General features: G+C 36.5%; 1 protein-coding gene across 7 annotated transcripts in view; it reads right to left on the bottom strand.

Annotated features, from left to right (window-relative positions):
• The window catches only part of DIAPH2 (diaphanous related formin 2), an 865,471-nt gene that overhangs the window by 307,028 nt on the left and 542,901 nt on the right, over positions 1-15,542 (bottom strand). The window contains exon 24 of one of the 7 annotated variants that reach the window (XM_082447367.1): positions 6,386-15,310. The exons of the other annotated variants lie outside the window; for them this stretch is intronic. Within the exon in view, the coding sequence (XP_082303493.1) occupies positions 15,306-15,310 (5 nt within the window). The 3' untranslated portion in view covers positions 6,386-15,305. Of the gene's footprint in view, positions 1-6,385; positions 15,311-15,542 lie in introns of those variants that run through there. 7 annotated transcript variants of the gene reach the window in all.

The raw sequence follows: 15,542 nt of genomic DNA, 5'->3' as shown, positions 1-15,542 counted from the left end.
AAAATTACTTTATAAACCATATACATGTTTAACTCGAAAAACTTCACTAAGTATATTTCACTGTCTGGCTTCATACATTTGTACGAGATATCAACCTGTAATCCTCAGTCTGAATGCATTTTTTAAAAAGAAAGAAGTGGAGCCTTCTAACAAAAAGAAAAGACAAAACAAACAAACAAACTTGCTAATAACTATGGAAGTTATGGTGAAAGGATAGCCGGGGTAAAGGAGGAGAGAAGAAAAGTTTAAAACCCTCTGAATCATGATTTGCAACCCAAAATTCTGTAGCCTGACTACCGACCCACTAGCACTGGACAGCCAAGCTGCCAGTGAATCGTCGAGTTCTTTCACCTGCTGTCTCTTCTCCAACTGTTATTCTGCCTGCAGCAAATAGTATGTGTGAATTTTTAAATCAAAGACTAAAAAACAAACTAAAATCTCTTACTCTTGTTGATAGTCTTAGCTCAAGGCCAGGATTGGGAAGTACAGGTGCAAGCCGAAGCTTCTATAAAGCAATGCTAGATGTAGTCTTGTTTGAATAGTTTGTTCTCATTATGAAGAATCTTTTTTAAAGCTCATTTGTTTTTCTTATAGTAAAAGATCTCTCACTCACCCACATCTCAAACTGGAATAATTTTAATGGGTCAAGTCATGTCTTTATTGAGTTGAGGCTGGGCTATACTGACTTGTCCTCCCTTGGAGATTTTATGTAAGTGGCTGGAATGGTATTCTCCTTAGCAAAAAAGCTTGCCAGAACCTTCAGATATTGATAAATCCTTTATGGCAATCCTATATTAAAGTCTTCACTTGTCAAGTCTATGTAATGCATTCTTCTTTTGCTTGTAATCAGAACACAAGTGGTAAAAAGAACCCTTATGAAAGGAGGCTACTTAATATTACCTATAACAGGAGGCCTTAAAACTAAATTAGTGAAATTATGGAAAAATATAGACTTGTTGACTAAAGACTAGAAAGGAAAAAAAACTTACAAAATCTGAAATTACATCTTTGTAAAATTTGGAATTTTGAGTCTATGTTTATGTATGCATTTAGTTTTGAGCTATAATAATTACTGAAAAAAATCACAAAGAAAAAACATGTGAAAAACAACTATATTCAATGTTGCCAAAGTTCTGATAAACCAGCTGTGAGAAATGAGCACTGTTTTTTTTTTTTTCACGTCAAAACAACTACCGGCTTCTCGAAAAGGCATTCACAAATGTTCTCATCTGAGGAACCATTTAATGGCAACTTTACTAACCCCCTTACTCCTGGTATATTATATCCTTAATAAGGTACGAAAAGATTATATTGATTGATAAACCATTTAAATACTTTCTTCCATGTGTTATTTGGCAAGAATTAAATACATGTAGGTAGTGTCATCATAAAGCTATAATGTGGGACTTCCCTGGTGGTCCAGTGGGTAAGACTCCATGCTCCCAATGCAGGGGGCCCGGGTTCGATCCCTGGTCGGGGAACTAGATCTCACATGCATACCGCAACTAAGAAGTCCGCATTCTGGGCTTCCCTGGTGGCGCAGTGGTTAAGAATCTGCCTGCCAATGCAGAGGACACGGGTTTGAGCCCTGGGCCGGGAAGATCCCACATGCCGTGGAGCAACTAAGCCCATGCACTGCAACTACTGAGCCTGTGCTCTAGAGCCCACAAGCCACAACTACTGAGCCCACTCGCCACAGCTACTGAAGCCTGCGCGCCTAGAGCCCGTGCTCTGCAACAAGAGAAGCCACTGCAATGAGAAGCCCGCACACCACAACAAAGAGTAGCCCCCGCTTACCGCAACTAGAGAAAGCCTGTGCGCAGCAACGAAGACCCAATGCAGCCAAAAATAAATAAAAATAGATTAAAAAAATAAAGCTATAATGCTATATTAAAAGACTGTTAGCCTTCTTGAGTGTAATTTTTGTGACTATGGCCAAATTATCCAAGAAATGTATTTCTGAACTCATCAGGGAAATCACTGGGACTGTACGATTTGGCAAAGTTATTCTTCCACTTGCCTGGGTTCTCCCGGAACAAGTCTAATGAGTGAAGTCCACAGATATGTACTTATACAAAGCCATCGACTTTCACCCAAACTGAATGCAGGTTGTCATGAGGTCAGTGTCAGTGCTGAGGTCATAATGCTGGAGTCATCAGAGTCCCTTCCACATTAGTGCTGCTCGAATTGGCAGTTCTGCTTGGTAGTAGAGCTACAGGTCAGATAAAAGAGGCTTGGGAAGGGTATAGTAAGGTTTGAGTTATGTTTTCCTTCTTCATTAACTGACTGTGGATACTAATAGGATTACTATATGCCCCCAGATAAGAGATTGGCAATGCAAACTAAACAAATTAGAGGATATAACTGTAATGATTTTCTAAGTTCCTCACCACTGAAATCAGTCCATAAATAAAGTGGGGCTTTATTTGGGTGTTATCATCTCATAAATCTACTATAGCTTAAGTGTTTTTGCCTAATAACCTAACAATGGATTAAAAGAGGAAATGAGGTTTGAGGGGTAGGTGGGGCCTTTTAGCCCATGATAAGGACTTCAGGTTTCACCCTAAGAGTAATGGGAATGCACTGAAGGGCTTTAAGCAGGGGAGGATGATGAAAATTACACTTTAAAAAAGATTAAACTCTGGCAGCTATGTGGAAAATGGAGGGAGGGGGTCAAGAATAGAAAAGGGGAGAAGAGTTAAGAAACAATGATTATGGTCTAGACAGGAGGTGATGGTGGCTTGGATTAGGGTGACCAAAGATGGTTGTGGTATGTAATTTAGACACAGAGCTGACTGGGCTTGGGGTGAATAAAATGTGAGCGGTAAGGAAGAAGGGATTGTTAAGAATGATTCCTGGGTTTCTGGCATGAACAAAGGAAACGGAGACATCAGGAGGGAGATTTGGGGGGAATATTCATGGGTTTATTTAGCTTTGGACCAACCAAGTTTCAATTGTATGAAGCATTCAAGTTGAGATTGAAAATAGGAGGTTGGATATATAGATCTGGAGGTCAGAAGAGAGGTCTGAGCTGGATACACGAAATAGGGAGGCATTTGTATACAGATCCAACTTCAGTTACATTGTTTCATTACATAATTTAGTACAGTTAGTTTTGTGGCTATATAAGTCTAGGTAATAATTCCTCATCCTTGACTCATTCCAAGTACAAACATTTCTAGATGTTGGGTAAGGTCATTTTCCTCTAGGCTATGCTTATAATTTATTCCTATTTTCCCTCTTTCCTCTACTTTGCTGTGAGTTACTCTGAACTTTCATAGGTACCACAGATATTCCTATTGTCTTCCCCACCCTAAAGTCTTGCTGTTATACTTCTCTTGAAACAAATGTTGCTAATAACAACCACACAGCTAATTGCATTTGGAGGTGGGGGGGAGTACACAAAATCTAAAAGCTGCAGGCCTTTAAAGCACAGAGTCAAGAAAATATCTGCCCAAATTTCCTTAAAAGAAGAAGGAGAAATCTGAAAGACTCGATTGTTTTTCCTTCATAGTGTACATAATTGATACATTAACACTGGTACAAGTGGAAGGGTTAAGGGTGGTTTAGCCAATACAAGACAAAGTAGGTTTCATCCTTCTTTGGTCCCTCTTTCCCACCAGCTCCACTTGAGGTATTCACCGCAAGCATGTCTTCTTCCTGTTTGTAGCTCTACAAACTTCGTTTAGGGTATACACATTTCTAGCTTTCACTGTTGCTTGATTTTCTTTGAATAGTCATTGCAATTAATTGCAGTTTCTTATCAGTGAACTTTTTTTTTTTAAAGGCTAACAGCAGTGATTACCTGTATTTTAATCAGAGTGGAACAATATAATTACCACTCCTGAGTGTACTGAGTAGAAAGGGATACTGCACACATCTGCTTTAGTTCCCAAGTCAGTAACTCTGTTGCTGCCATGGACGTGATAAAGTCCTTCTCTCCTTTATTTTTTTTAAAGGATCTATTTATTTATCCCTTTATTTTTATTTCTAAATTTTTAAAATGAATTTCACCTTCCATCAATTTCAAAAGGTCCATCACTGTCCCTACAGTTAGTCAGCGAGTTACATTTGCCACTGTAATCTCTATCCTTCAGTATTTGAAAATAAATGTTTAACAATTATGGTCCTTTTACCGAAATTATTTTGCCAACTTATAAAGGATTTGGAGGTCTTCTATGGAGCCAGTAATGGATAAGAAAACTCAAATAAGAATTCCACCCAAATGGTCATTACTTTCAACCTCAGACAACTAGAAATTAACATTCATTATGTAGGTCTATCAATTTCCCACCAAAATCAAAGCTACTATTTCAGTATTAAATATGGTTGGCTGCTAAAAGTTGCAGAATAACATTTTTTAAGCTGTGATCACAGGAAATTCTAACCATGACACACAACCAGATGTCATGCTGGTAATACTTGCTGACAAAAGAGATTTAGCCCTGAACATCATATATGTTCTTCCAAAACAGTTTTTCTAGTAGCTCAAACTAGCCAAACGTTAAAAAACATGTTTCAGTATTAAAATACTGTATTCAACCACAATTAACATTAATTTACAGAATGTGGTAAAACACACGTAGCGGAGTGCCCAGCACTTAGGAGGTGCTGACTAGTGTCAGTAGAATTGGGATTGGAATCCGAATGAACAATACATCCTAGAAACACACTTCCAAATTAGTCAACAATGGCGTCATAAAATCTGGTTCCACACTATGCCAGACTTATTCTTTAAAAACTAAAACCTGATTTTGCCACCACAATGCTTAAAATCTTTCAGCAATCCAATGGTGTGCTATGCTATGGTGGAGAAAAAAAGCATGGCCTTTGGAGTCAGACACACCTATTTCAAATTCTTTATCCACTACTTACTATGCGATTCTGGGCAAGTTACTTCACCTTTATGAACCTTAGTTTCTTCATCAGTGAAATGGGGAAAACAATTCTAACCTCATAAGGTTGTCATAAGCTCATAAGTGATAAAGTGAAATGATGTAGACAGAGCTCTTATCATATAAACTAGCACCTTATAGAATTAGAAAGATGTTATTTCTTTTTGTGCTCCCCGTCACATACAGGATCAATATGTATAAGGCCTTTACATAGATGACTTCCATCCCCTCATCTCTCATTTTCATTTAAGGCCATTCTCCCACACTTAATGCTCCTGAACTGCCATCCTCAACTTCTCTTTCACGTCTCCCTCCCTTGGTTCACATTTCTCTGCCTGGAATATCTTTCTGCTACCCTGGACTAATGAACTCCCATTCTTCTTCTTCTTTTTAAAGAATATAAGCAACTTTTAATTATTTTTTTGTGGAAGTTTTAAGCATAGTTTTTGTTTTTACAAAAGTTATAAATGTACATAATTTATAGAGTCAAATCATTCTATAAAACTGGTTACGAAAATAGCACCTGCTGTCTCCTGCCCCCTATTTCCCACTCCCCAGAGGCACTTGCTTCCTTTTACTTGATTAAAAAAAAAATTTTGCCCTCCATAATGGGGGAATAAAAGCAAATGTTACTACTTCTTATTTTATTGTTTTTGTTTTTCCTTCTCAGCTTTATTGAAATATAATTGACCCACAGCATTGTGTAAGTTTAAGTATACTGATGTATTGATTTGACACATTTATATACTGCAAAATTATCACCACCATAGCTTTAGTTAACACCTCCATCCCGTCACATAACTATCATTTCTTTTTTGTGGTGAGAACATTTAAAATCTACTCTCTTAGCAACATTCAAATATCTGATACAATATTATTAGCTATAGTCACTATGCTGTATAATAGATCCCCAGAACTTCTTAATCTAATAACTAGAAGTTTGTACCCTTTGACTAATATCTCCCAATTTATCCCACGCCACCCTGGTAACCATCACTCTACTCTCTTTCTCTGGAATTCCCATTCTGCTCAAGGTCAACTCGTCTATGGAGTTTTTCATGACATCTCTAGATGTAGTAACCCCATTCTCAGTGCTCCCATAGTACTTTTGATTCTTTTAAGGTTTTTTCATTGCATTCTAATAGTTTATACGGCTACTTCTCTCAAGAGAATTTTAGTTCCTTGAAAGCACAGTGAGGCTATCAAAAATATTTTCCTATTCTCAGCTTTTAACACTGTACCTGCCATACCGTGAGTGCTTAATAAATTTTGTCTGAACTGAGACGCCATGTTTCTCATTTACCCAATTAGCAAACATGATTTTTAAAGTGTACACTACTTTGTACTGCTGAGGATACAGTTACAGAAACTCTCGTACAATGTAAACCGAAAAAAAAATCATAACTTTCCAAGAAAAGAATTAGAGTTAAGTGGCTTATAAATATTCTAACGTTTGACACAGTAATACTAGTTGTTGTTAACTGTCTTCAAAAAAAAAAAAAAAAAAAAAAAGCCTGAAAGAGAAGCCAGGCTTTTGGCCAAAGAAAATCATATGGTCTTATTTAAAGCGGCACAAAAATGACAATCTAGATGACCAGAGATAAGGGAATAATTAAGTAAAAACTTTAGTACAATGATATGAATGATAATTATATAGCCAATAATGTGAAATTCACAAAAACTTTGGAATACATGTGATTTCTTTCATATCAATTGAAAAAAATCATCTTATGAAAGTTTATGTACAGTAGGATCTTAACTGTTTAATGCACTTTGTTTTAATAACCTCTTTGTAAAAGAAAAGACACTCCCTAACTTTGAATGGTACCCCCATATCACTCATGTTCATTCTGCATTTTATAGGGGATACAATATTGGGACATAGGGTGAATCTGATAGTTAACAAAGAAGGGAAAGAACCTTTTTAAGTGTATAGGGAGATTCTATGAAGCAACACCTACCCGCCAAAAATCATTGGCTATGTCTCGGGTCCTGAAGAAATGAACTACCTTAGAGGCACAAAGAATGTTTTAAATCTGTCATCTTCCATAAGACCCCCCCCCTCCAAAATATCTGAACTTTGTCATGAAGAATTTTCAATCTATTCAAATATGTTCCTGAAAAGTCCCTCCACCCCTGCAAAAAGGGACTCATCAAATATACAAGGAAGGGCTACAGACACTTTTGGGTAATTTAAATAGCAACTAGTTTTGAAAGTCATGCAAAGAAAAGCTGTCGAAAACCTTCATTCATCTACACGGGTGGGAAAACATTCAGCAAAGGAAAGGTGAATAAAGAGCTCAGAGACTGAAGTATTCTGGCAAAAATATCTACAAGCACATACACACACAATCTGGTCAAAGGCCCTTCGGATTTTTCAAATGCCTCATGATCATTTATGAAATCAGGGAAAGGAAAAGTGAAAATAATCATGAATACAAGCACCGCAAGGTAATACCTTGCGTACTGTATGTCAAATATATAAATACATGTATAAATTGTTATTCCAGATCAAGAGTTGGCAAACTACTTGCACATAGGCCAGATCTGGCTCACTGCCTGTTTTTATATGGCCTGCAAGCTAAGAATGCTTTTTACATTTATAAGTGGTTGCAAAAAAATGAAAGAATAAAATTTGTGACACATGAAAATTGTATGAAATTCAAATTTAAGTGTCTATAAGTAAAGTTTTATAGGAACACGGCCATTGACACATTGCCTATGGCTGCAGAGCTGAGTCCTTGTGACATGGACGCTGTGTGGTCAGCAAAGCCCGAAATATTTAACGTCTGACTCCTGATGGGAAAAGTCTGCTGACCTGTGTTCTATTTTTTTTAATTGAGATATAATTGACATATATCTTTGTATTAGTTTTAGGTGTACAATGCACCGACTGGATATATGTATATACTGTGAAATGATGACCACGATAAGTTTAGTCAACATCCATCACCTCACATAGTTACAAAATTTTTGTGTGTGTGATGAGAAATTTTAAGATCTAGTCTCTTAGCAACTCTCAAATATATAACACAGCATCATAACTACAGTCACTTGCTATCCATTACATACCTCCCTAGAACTTGATTATCTTATAACTGGAAGTCTGTACCTTTTAACCACCTTCACCCATTTTGCTCACCCCTCACCCCTCACCTCTAGCAAACACCGTGAGCTCTAGATGAATAAAAATACACTCTTGGGAGGGGCAACAGCAATTTCCTAGCCCAGATCGTTCATGAGGATATGGAGAAAGAGAGAAATCAAAAGTGATTGCCCATGTATATACAGCCAGGTCTCTGGATTTCTGGTTCCTCTTCCAATCACAATGCACTTGAGTCTGTTTACAACAACTATTTCCATCCTTCTGAGGATAAATGCATACTGTGAATCCCACAAGGTGCAGCTGATTATATAAGCTTATTCTGCCAAATGCATCAACAGAATAATTATTAAACAGCTTAAAAAAAAGCATTTTTTATACAGCTAGCATAATACCACAGGCAGATAGGATCAAGGCACCTCTGGCAAAATTTGAAAAATCTTCAAATTAAGTAAAATATAACAGCAATAGGTACATGCAGAAACTCAAAGCCAGGTCCTGTAAGCCAGCCAATATAAGAGGAAAAATCAGCCATTATAAAGTAATATGAAATGTAATCTCAATGGCCAAATAATCACTTGTCAAAGTAACACAGAGGGGATGCAAATCAAATTCTCCAGTATTATATCTCTACCTTATACTTCCTTTCAGACTTTCCTAAAGATCTAATAAATAATTGACCAAGAAGTATACTATATAACTGATCTATTTGTAGTTAACTTGGGCTTTAAAATGATAATCCAATACATTTTAGGAAGTTGCCAAGTTACACATCCCAGTGTTACACACACATGCGTGCACACACACACACAGACACACGCACTCATTTTATTCTCATAACCACTCTGTGAGATATATCCTGTTATTATCCCTATTTACATACGAGAAATCTGAGGCAAAGAGAGACTACATAATTTCCTCAAGGTTATATACGTAGTAAGTGGCAGAACTAGTATGTGAAGTTATGTAGTCTAGTCCGTGCTTTTAACCAATATGCTCTACCGGCTCTTAGGAATAAGGAAAGGCAAGTTTTAGTTAAGCAGCATTCCCAAGTATGAGAAGTACAAGCGGAACCTGGTACGTGAAGTTCTTTTATGTCCCTAATTTAACACATGGTTACTTAGTGTCTGCTAATGGCCTAACATTGCAATAGCAAAGGACAAGGACCTGAGAGAGGAGTAAAGCACAGTCCTGCTATGCTCAGAGCTTGTAATTTTGTAAGGCGGTTAAAACAAGTACATACAAGGATGGATACATTGATGAGAGGTACCAGTTAGATTATAAGCGTTAAAGAGTGAGTAGGCAAAGACATAGCAAACAAACTTATGGTTACAAAGGGGAAAGAGGGGAAGGGATAAGTTGGGAGTTTGGGATTAACAGATACACACTACTATAGATAAAACAGATAAACAACAAGGACCTATTGTATAGCACAGGGAACTATACTAAATATCTTGTAATAACCTGTAATGGGAAACAATCTGAAAAATAATATATATATATATATACACATATGTATAAATGAATCACTTTGCTGTACACTTGAAACTAACACAACATTGTAAATTAATTATACTTCAATTAAAAAAAGTGAGCAGGAAGTAAGAAACTTTGGAAAGAGATGGAGGATGATGTATTCCTTGAGACATGTGACTGTAAATGAAAGGGGTAGTTTCCATCTCCTCAGTCAAGAAGGAGAAAAGGTGATCTTCTAGGCATACAGAGGATGGACTTGGGGGCTTGAGGAGAACAAACACAGTTTGGAATTGCTGTTGTGGGAGAACAAGAGAGGATCTGAGTTAAACGGAAATCGGTCGCTACTCCATTAGGAGCCCAAGGTTAGAAATCATGAGATAGAAGATCCCATCAGGTGGACTGTATGACTTTTGTTATCTATGCAGGACTTGGAATTGGAACAGAGCAATAGGAATAGCCGGGTATGAATGACAGAAGACAAAAGGAGGGGGGCTTGAGGAAAAGTGTGAGATTCCACAGTGCTGGCAGTGTGTGCTAGAAATGTACAGGTCAGGTGATGTGTTGAGTGCAGCTAGAGGGGAACTGATAGATTGGAAGAAAAGGGAGAGGGTAAGGAAGGGTAAAGGTGAAGTCATAATGAGGCCAACAGACAGGCTCGAGGGGCGAGGGCTGTGTGAGGATCGCTGTGGGAATGAAAGGCACATTTCAAAGTGTGGAATCCTGGAGGCAGCCATATTCTACGACAAAGGCTATTGTTTCCATGCTTTTGGGGGAGCTGAAGTGGAGAGAAAAATCCATGGGGATGGAATCCAGGCCAAGGAACTTTGAGGCCAAGGGGTAGAATGGGACTCATTTTCAATGGCAGAGTCCTCAACGTTCATCTCTTATTTTCTACTGAAGCGACATATTCATTTTCTTGGTTTTTGTACTGCTTTTGTAGTTCTGTAATTTTCTTTCTTGGAAGATGTTTTTGTTTTGTTTCTTGTTTTGATGGAGTGTTATAGTTAGAAGGGAGTAGGACAAGAAGTCTGAGGAAGAGAGTATGATTAGCATAAGGTGAAAATCAGATTTTAGCAGAGCAATATTTTATTATCTCTCCAGGGGAATGCAGATGAACAAAAACTGTGTTTTGGTTCATGGAATGACATGCACACAAACATCTTGAACAATCTTGTTTCCCATATTTTCAAAGCAGATAATATAAAAATAATTGGTAATTCTCTCAAAATGAGAATGGAGTGTTGCTGTAAAAATGTTTTTTAGTTATTTAAATTACACTGAATTCACAGTTACATAGATACACTGGGATATTTTTAACATGGTACTATAAACTGGAAGGCTTTTTCTTTTTTTAAACATTTTTATAATGTGTAGAGAGCTACAGTGAATTATTCTTAATTATATACATACTGTTTACTTGCCATATTTTTTTAAACGGCCACAGTTTTCAGACATGAATACATAATAGTAAAAAAAAATAAAACAGTACATCCAGATGTTAAGAGATGAGTGAACTATTCCCTGAGTGCAATCCACATATGTTTTGTAAGCCAATTAACTCATCTGGGCCTCTGGAGGGTACCAATTTGAACCCTTTCAAGAGTAATTTACTCAAGAAGCCTGAAGGAATTAATATGCCTCAAAATGTGTCCCCAAAAGCCCAGTAAACAGTCACTTTTGACCTCTGACCTAATGTATGGAATATTGCCTAAATGGATTTTTACTCAGTAAAACAGAGAGCAAATTCATAATGTACCTTTAGGATCTGCTTTGATGAAATTCTAGTCTCACTTACAGGAGTCTTCAGGGAAGGTATAATAAATGTGGGGCAGCAGGATAACAACAAAAAGAAAGCTGGTCTTAGAAGACCCGAGTCCCACTTACTTTCCATATGACTGCACAACACATAAACCTCTTTGAGTCTTTGTTTTCTCACCTGTAAAACACGAATGATACCACCTGCCTTGCTGGCCTCATAGAGTGGTTATAAAGTTACAAATGAGTTGTGAAAACTCTTTGTAAACTGTGCTTGTGTCATAAAAAACTTGAGTGGATGGTGTTAGAGATGTTGATATAGGGAAATTGTAGTTGGCAGAAGGATGGGGCCAAAACAGCCCCCTAACTCTCTTTTCTATGTATAAAGGTAATATTTAGAAAGCAAGGTACAGTACATGAGATATATTTTTCATAGGAAACATTTCAGGAATATCTCTATTCTATGCCACAGATACTTGTATTCATTAGAATTCCATCAACTCATAAAATGGTTACTTTTAGGCCCAAAGTGTATGATATGAAATTTCTAGGTACCTGGAAAAATTATTTGAGGCCAATATTATCATGCTGATTCAACTCCAAATACAAAATTCTCTTTCATTTTATAGAGCAATATGACTCTTCTTTCTAACTGTTTCATTTGCTGCCTTCTATGCTTCTTCCTACCATGTAAATGGAAGCATTCCCAAGACCCTCTGCTCTTTTCTCTAAAAACTCTTCATCTTAAGGCATTGCTTTCACATCACGGCTTTCATTATTGTATATAAGCTGAGGATTCCCAAATCTCTATATCCAAGCTCCTACCTCTTATTTGAAGAACAGTCTTTTCTTCTCACTTACCAACTAAACACATCCCATTGGGTGGTCCATGTCCTGGTAAGCAACATACCCAAACCTGGGCAACCACTTTCTGCCAGAAACCAAAATCTATTTCCAATTATTCTGTTTGCCACAATGGTACCACCATTCTTTCAGGTGTCATTTCTTAAAACCAGTGAGTTAGATTTTACTCTTTATCCTTTTTATTAACCACACCTAGCCAATTCTTGTCAATCGTTATTTTTTCAAAATGCCTTTTAGCATCCATCTTTGCCTTGCCACGGCAACTGCCACTTTTCTGAGACTCACATCACCCAAAGGTTAGACTACTGCAACTGGTCTCCACACTTTCAATCCATCTCACAAATGCCTCTGGGGGAGAATGTGTTCTTAGAACACTGATGTCACCATCACTCCTTGATTCTGTGAGTTAAAATGAAAACCTTCAATTACATTTGAAGTCTCAAAAGCTACCAGAGGTTACCAAATGCAATTAGAAACTAATGAATATGACTAATATCCTGAACACAAATCAAGAGGTTTTTAGGATAGAAGGCATTAAAGTAACACAAATTAATAGAAGATTACCGTGCTATCTCAGAGATAAACAATAGTCACAATATCCATGGTGGACATAAAATGAAATAGCTTCTGTAAACTTCATACACCAGCCTTACTGTCTCTGAGAATTAAAAATGCACTAGTGTCCATCTGACAAACACATGGACTCTGCTACACATAGATGGACAATGGTGCATCCATGTTATGTTGCTTTTCTCTCTATAAAGTATAAAGTATAAAAGCAACACATACTCAAAGAATTTCTCTCTGTGGCGTGGGTTACAAGCTATGGTTTAAATCAATTCTTTAAATATGCAAATCACATTTCATGCAGAGATCCCTCACTGATCTTGCAAAGTCCAGCTCTCAGCTGCATTTTTAGCATGACGTACAGAGAGAAATCTCAATTTTGCCAGGATAATCTTGTTTTATTGCATTTCTACAGTTTGCTCTTTGCAAATTGTTACTAGCGTCACTCTTTAATGAGTAGCGAGGTACAGGGATTCTAATTTTATTTGAGACTTTATTCATTTAGGGGGGAAAAGTTCTATTACTTTTCAGAAATAGAAAAACTATGCCTTATTTACATAATTGTAAACCGCTCATTTTCTTTTCTCCATTAGCAGAATATTGCTGCCTAATAAAGGGTATGATCTTAGAAAGAAAATAGTGATCATACACTAATGAGTAGTACTAGAACAACAAGCAAAGTTGGAAAACTCTTTTTTTCGCTTGTAAGACACTTCTTTTTGTCTTACTATACATCAACAGACTTCATTTTCTACATGAATTCTTTCCTCGTAAAAAATACTATTTTCAAATTTTCCACCATAAACACAGAATCCAGCATGTGACCCCAATCATTTTAGGACTCATGACCTCATATTATTTGCAGTCAAAAGTTTAAAATATTAGGCAGGAAAACTATCATTTTCCCCCTAAGATTTGCTTCAGGTACTTGCTGAATTTTCTAATATAAATTCGGGGGAGGGCAAGATTTAAGAATATAAATAGTTTAAGGTTTTAAACATTTGCCTAGGAATAACTTGGATGTTAAAAAACTGGATCTCAATTTTGCAGTCAGTTTTATTTAACTATGCCTTATATTCACTAACATGAACGTAGCAAATGGGTTTGACTTTTTGATTATTGCCTCTTCTTATGGGATCTAAAGAAGACTCCTGGTTTCCTTCAGTATTCACTATTGCATGTAAGTTTGACTTTGCAAGAGTTGGAATAAACTAAGAACTGTTTGGAATGTCTTTTAAAAATTTCTCTTAATCAACCTGATTAAATTCTTTGCAATCATTTTATCAGGGAAATTATATTCCGGTCACGTTCTTGAAGGTCAGAGGTACTTTTTGCTCTTCTCACTGGGCCTAACGCAGTGCATCACACATAGTATGACTGAATAAATATTGGTTGAAATGAAAAAAACATGTTATTATCCAATAGTCTAATCATTAATCAACTAAGAACAAGCTACATCAAGTCCTAAATAATAAATGGGCAGAATGGGGAAATACCCTTATGTTATTTATGTATCATGTTGACCCACACTGCTTCAATGATTTTGTAAGTCTTATACTGTGCCCAGAACACTTCAGTGTCATGAATAGCTCAGGTATTTTGTTAATGCTGATCAAATTAAGTGAATGAATAAATGTGATATATATTTTAATATTAATATATTTTCTATATTGCTATATAGCATTCTTATACATATTAAATGTGACTATTAGAAATACATATGCATATATATATAGATATATGCATTTCTACTGATTAATGTCCCCATGGGAATTTTGAACATAAATGTAATGGTTGAACCAGATGAAACTGCCATTTGTAGGCCAATATCTCCATGCCAAGGTTTAGATGATGCAACAAGTTCTAATTCCATCCTAAGAAGCAGAATTCTTTTGACTTCATTGACCACCTGAACATCTGCATTACATGCTTTTAAACAAATATTCATTCTTCTCCCTTCAGAAACAAGTCTTGTCGTGTTTTAAATTATATTAGGTAATTCCTAATATAGTATTTTTTTTTGTAGTCTTATGTTTTATCAATTATTCTCCAATTTACAAAGGAAAGGATGTTCCATTGATAACACCTAGACTTCCAAGTCTTCCTGAGCCATTCTTTGATTCAATCATTAGAGATGGGTAAACATTCTAGGATTGGTAACATAATTATACTTTTTAATCATCTTTCTCTTAGCTCCTAGAAAATTTATAATCTGCCCTTTACCATCCAGGCATCTGAGTATCTTATACGGCTCTCTAAGTATTTCTTATCTGTAAATCTTATCTCTTCAAAAAGATTGTAAGTTCCTCTAGAGCAGAGGCAGCACATTTTTCTCACAGGATGTACCATGGTCAGGCCCCACAAGAAGCCCTCCCTGTTTATCTCTGATGTTAGCATTAAGATTGCCAACAAAATTATTCTCAGGCCACCATGAGACTCTCCTCCTCAGATGGTCTGTATGCTATTGGTAACATATTCACACTGGTAATAATATTCACAAGAGAGAGAAAAAAGACAGATGCCTTCAGCTTGTTTGTATGATTTTTAATACCTTAACTGGGTAAAATGACAAAAGCCTATAGAAATTGAGTTTGTCTTGGGGGAAGAAATAAAATCTTCAAGGTATAAACACACGTGGCCCATTTTTACACTGCAGAAAGGAGAGAAAATGATGGACTTAGAATATGAAGTTAACACTTCTAGTGAATATGAGTAAGCAGCAATACAGTTTTTAATACACTAGACATGACTAGAAAGACAATTAGAAAATCAGGCAGGGTCAGTTAATCAAAGAGTTCAGTTAAAGTAGGTGTTCATAAAACATGGTATACATCTTAAATATTTTAACAGAAAAAGTATAAATAATATTCATTTGCCAATCT

This window comes from Balaenoptera physalus, assembly GCF_965194825.1.
Source record: "Balaenoptera physalus genome assembly, chromosome: X".
NCBI classification, from domain to species: Eukaryota; Metazoa; Chordata; class Mammalia; order Artiodactyla; family Balaenopteridae; genus Balaenoptera; species Balaenoptera physalus.
This window is presented reverse-complemented; position numbering and strand designations above follow the sequence as displayed.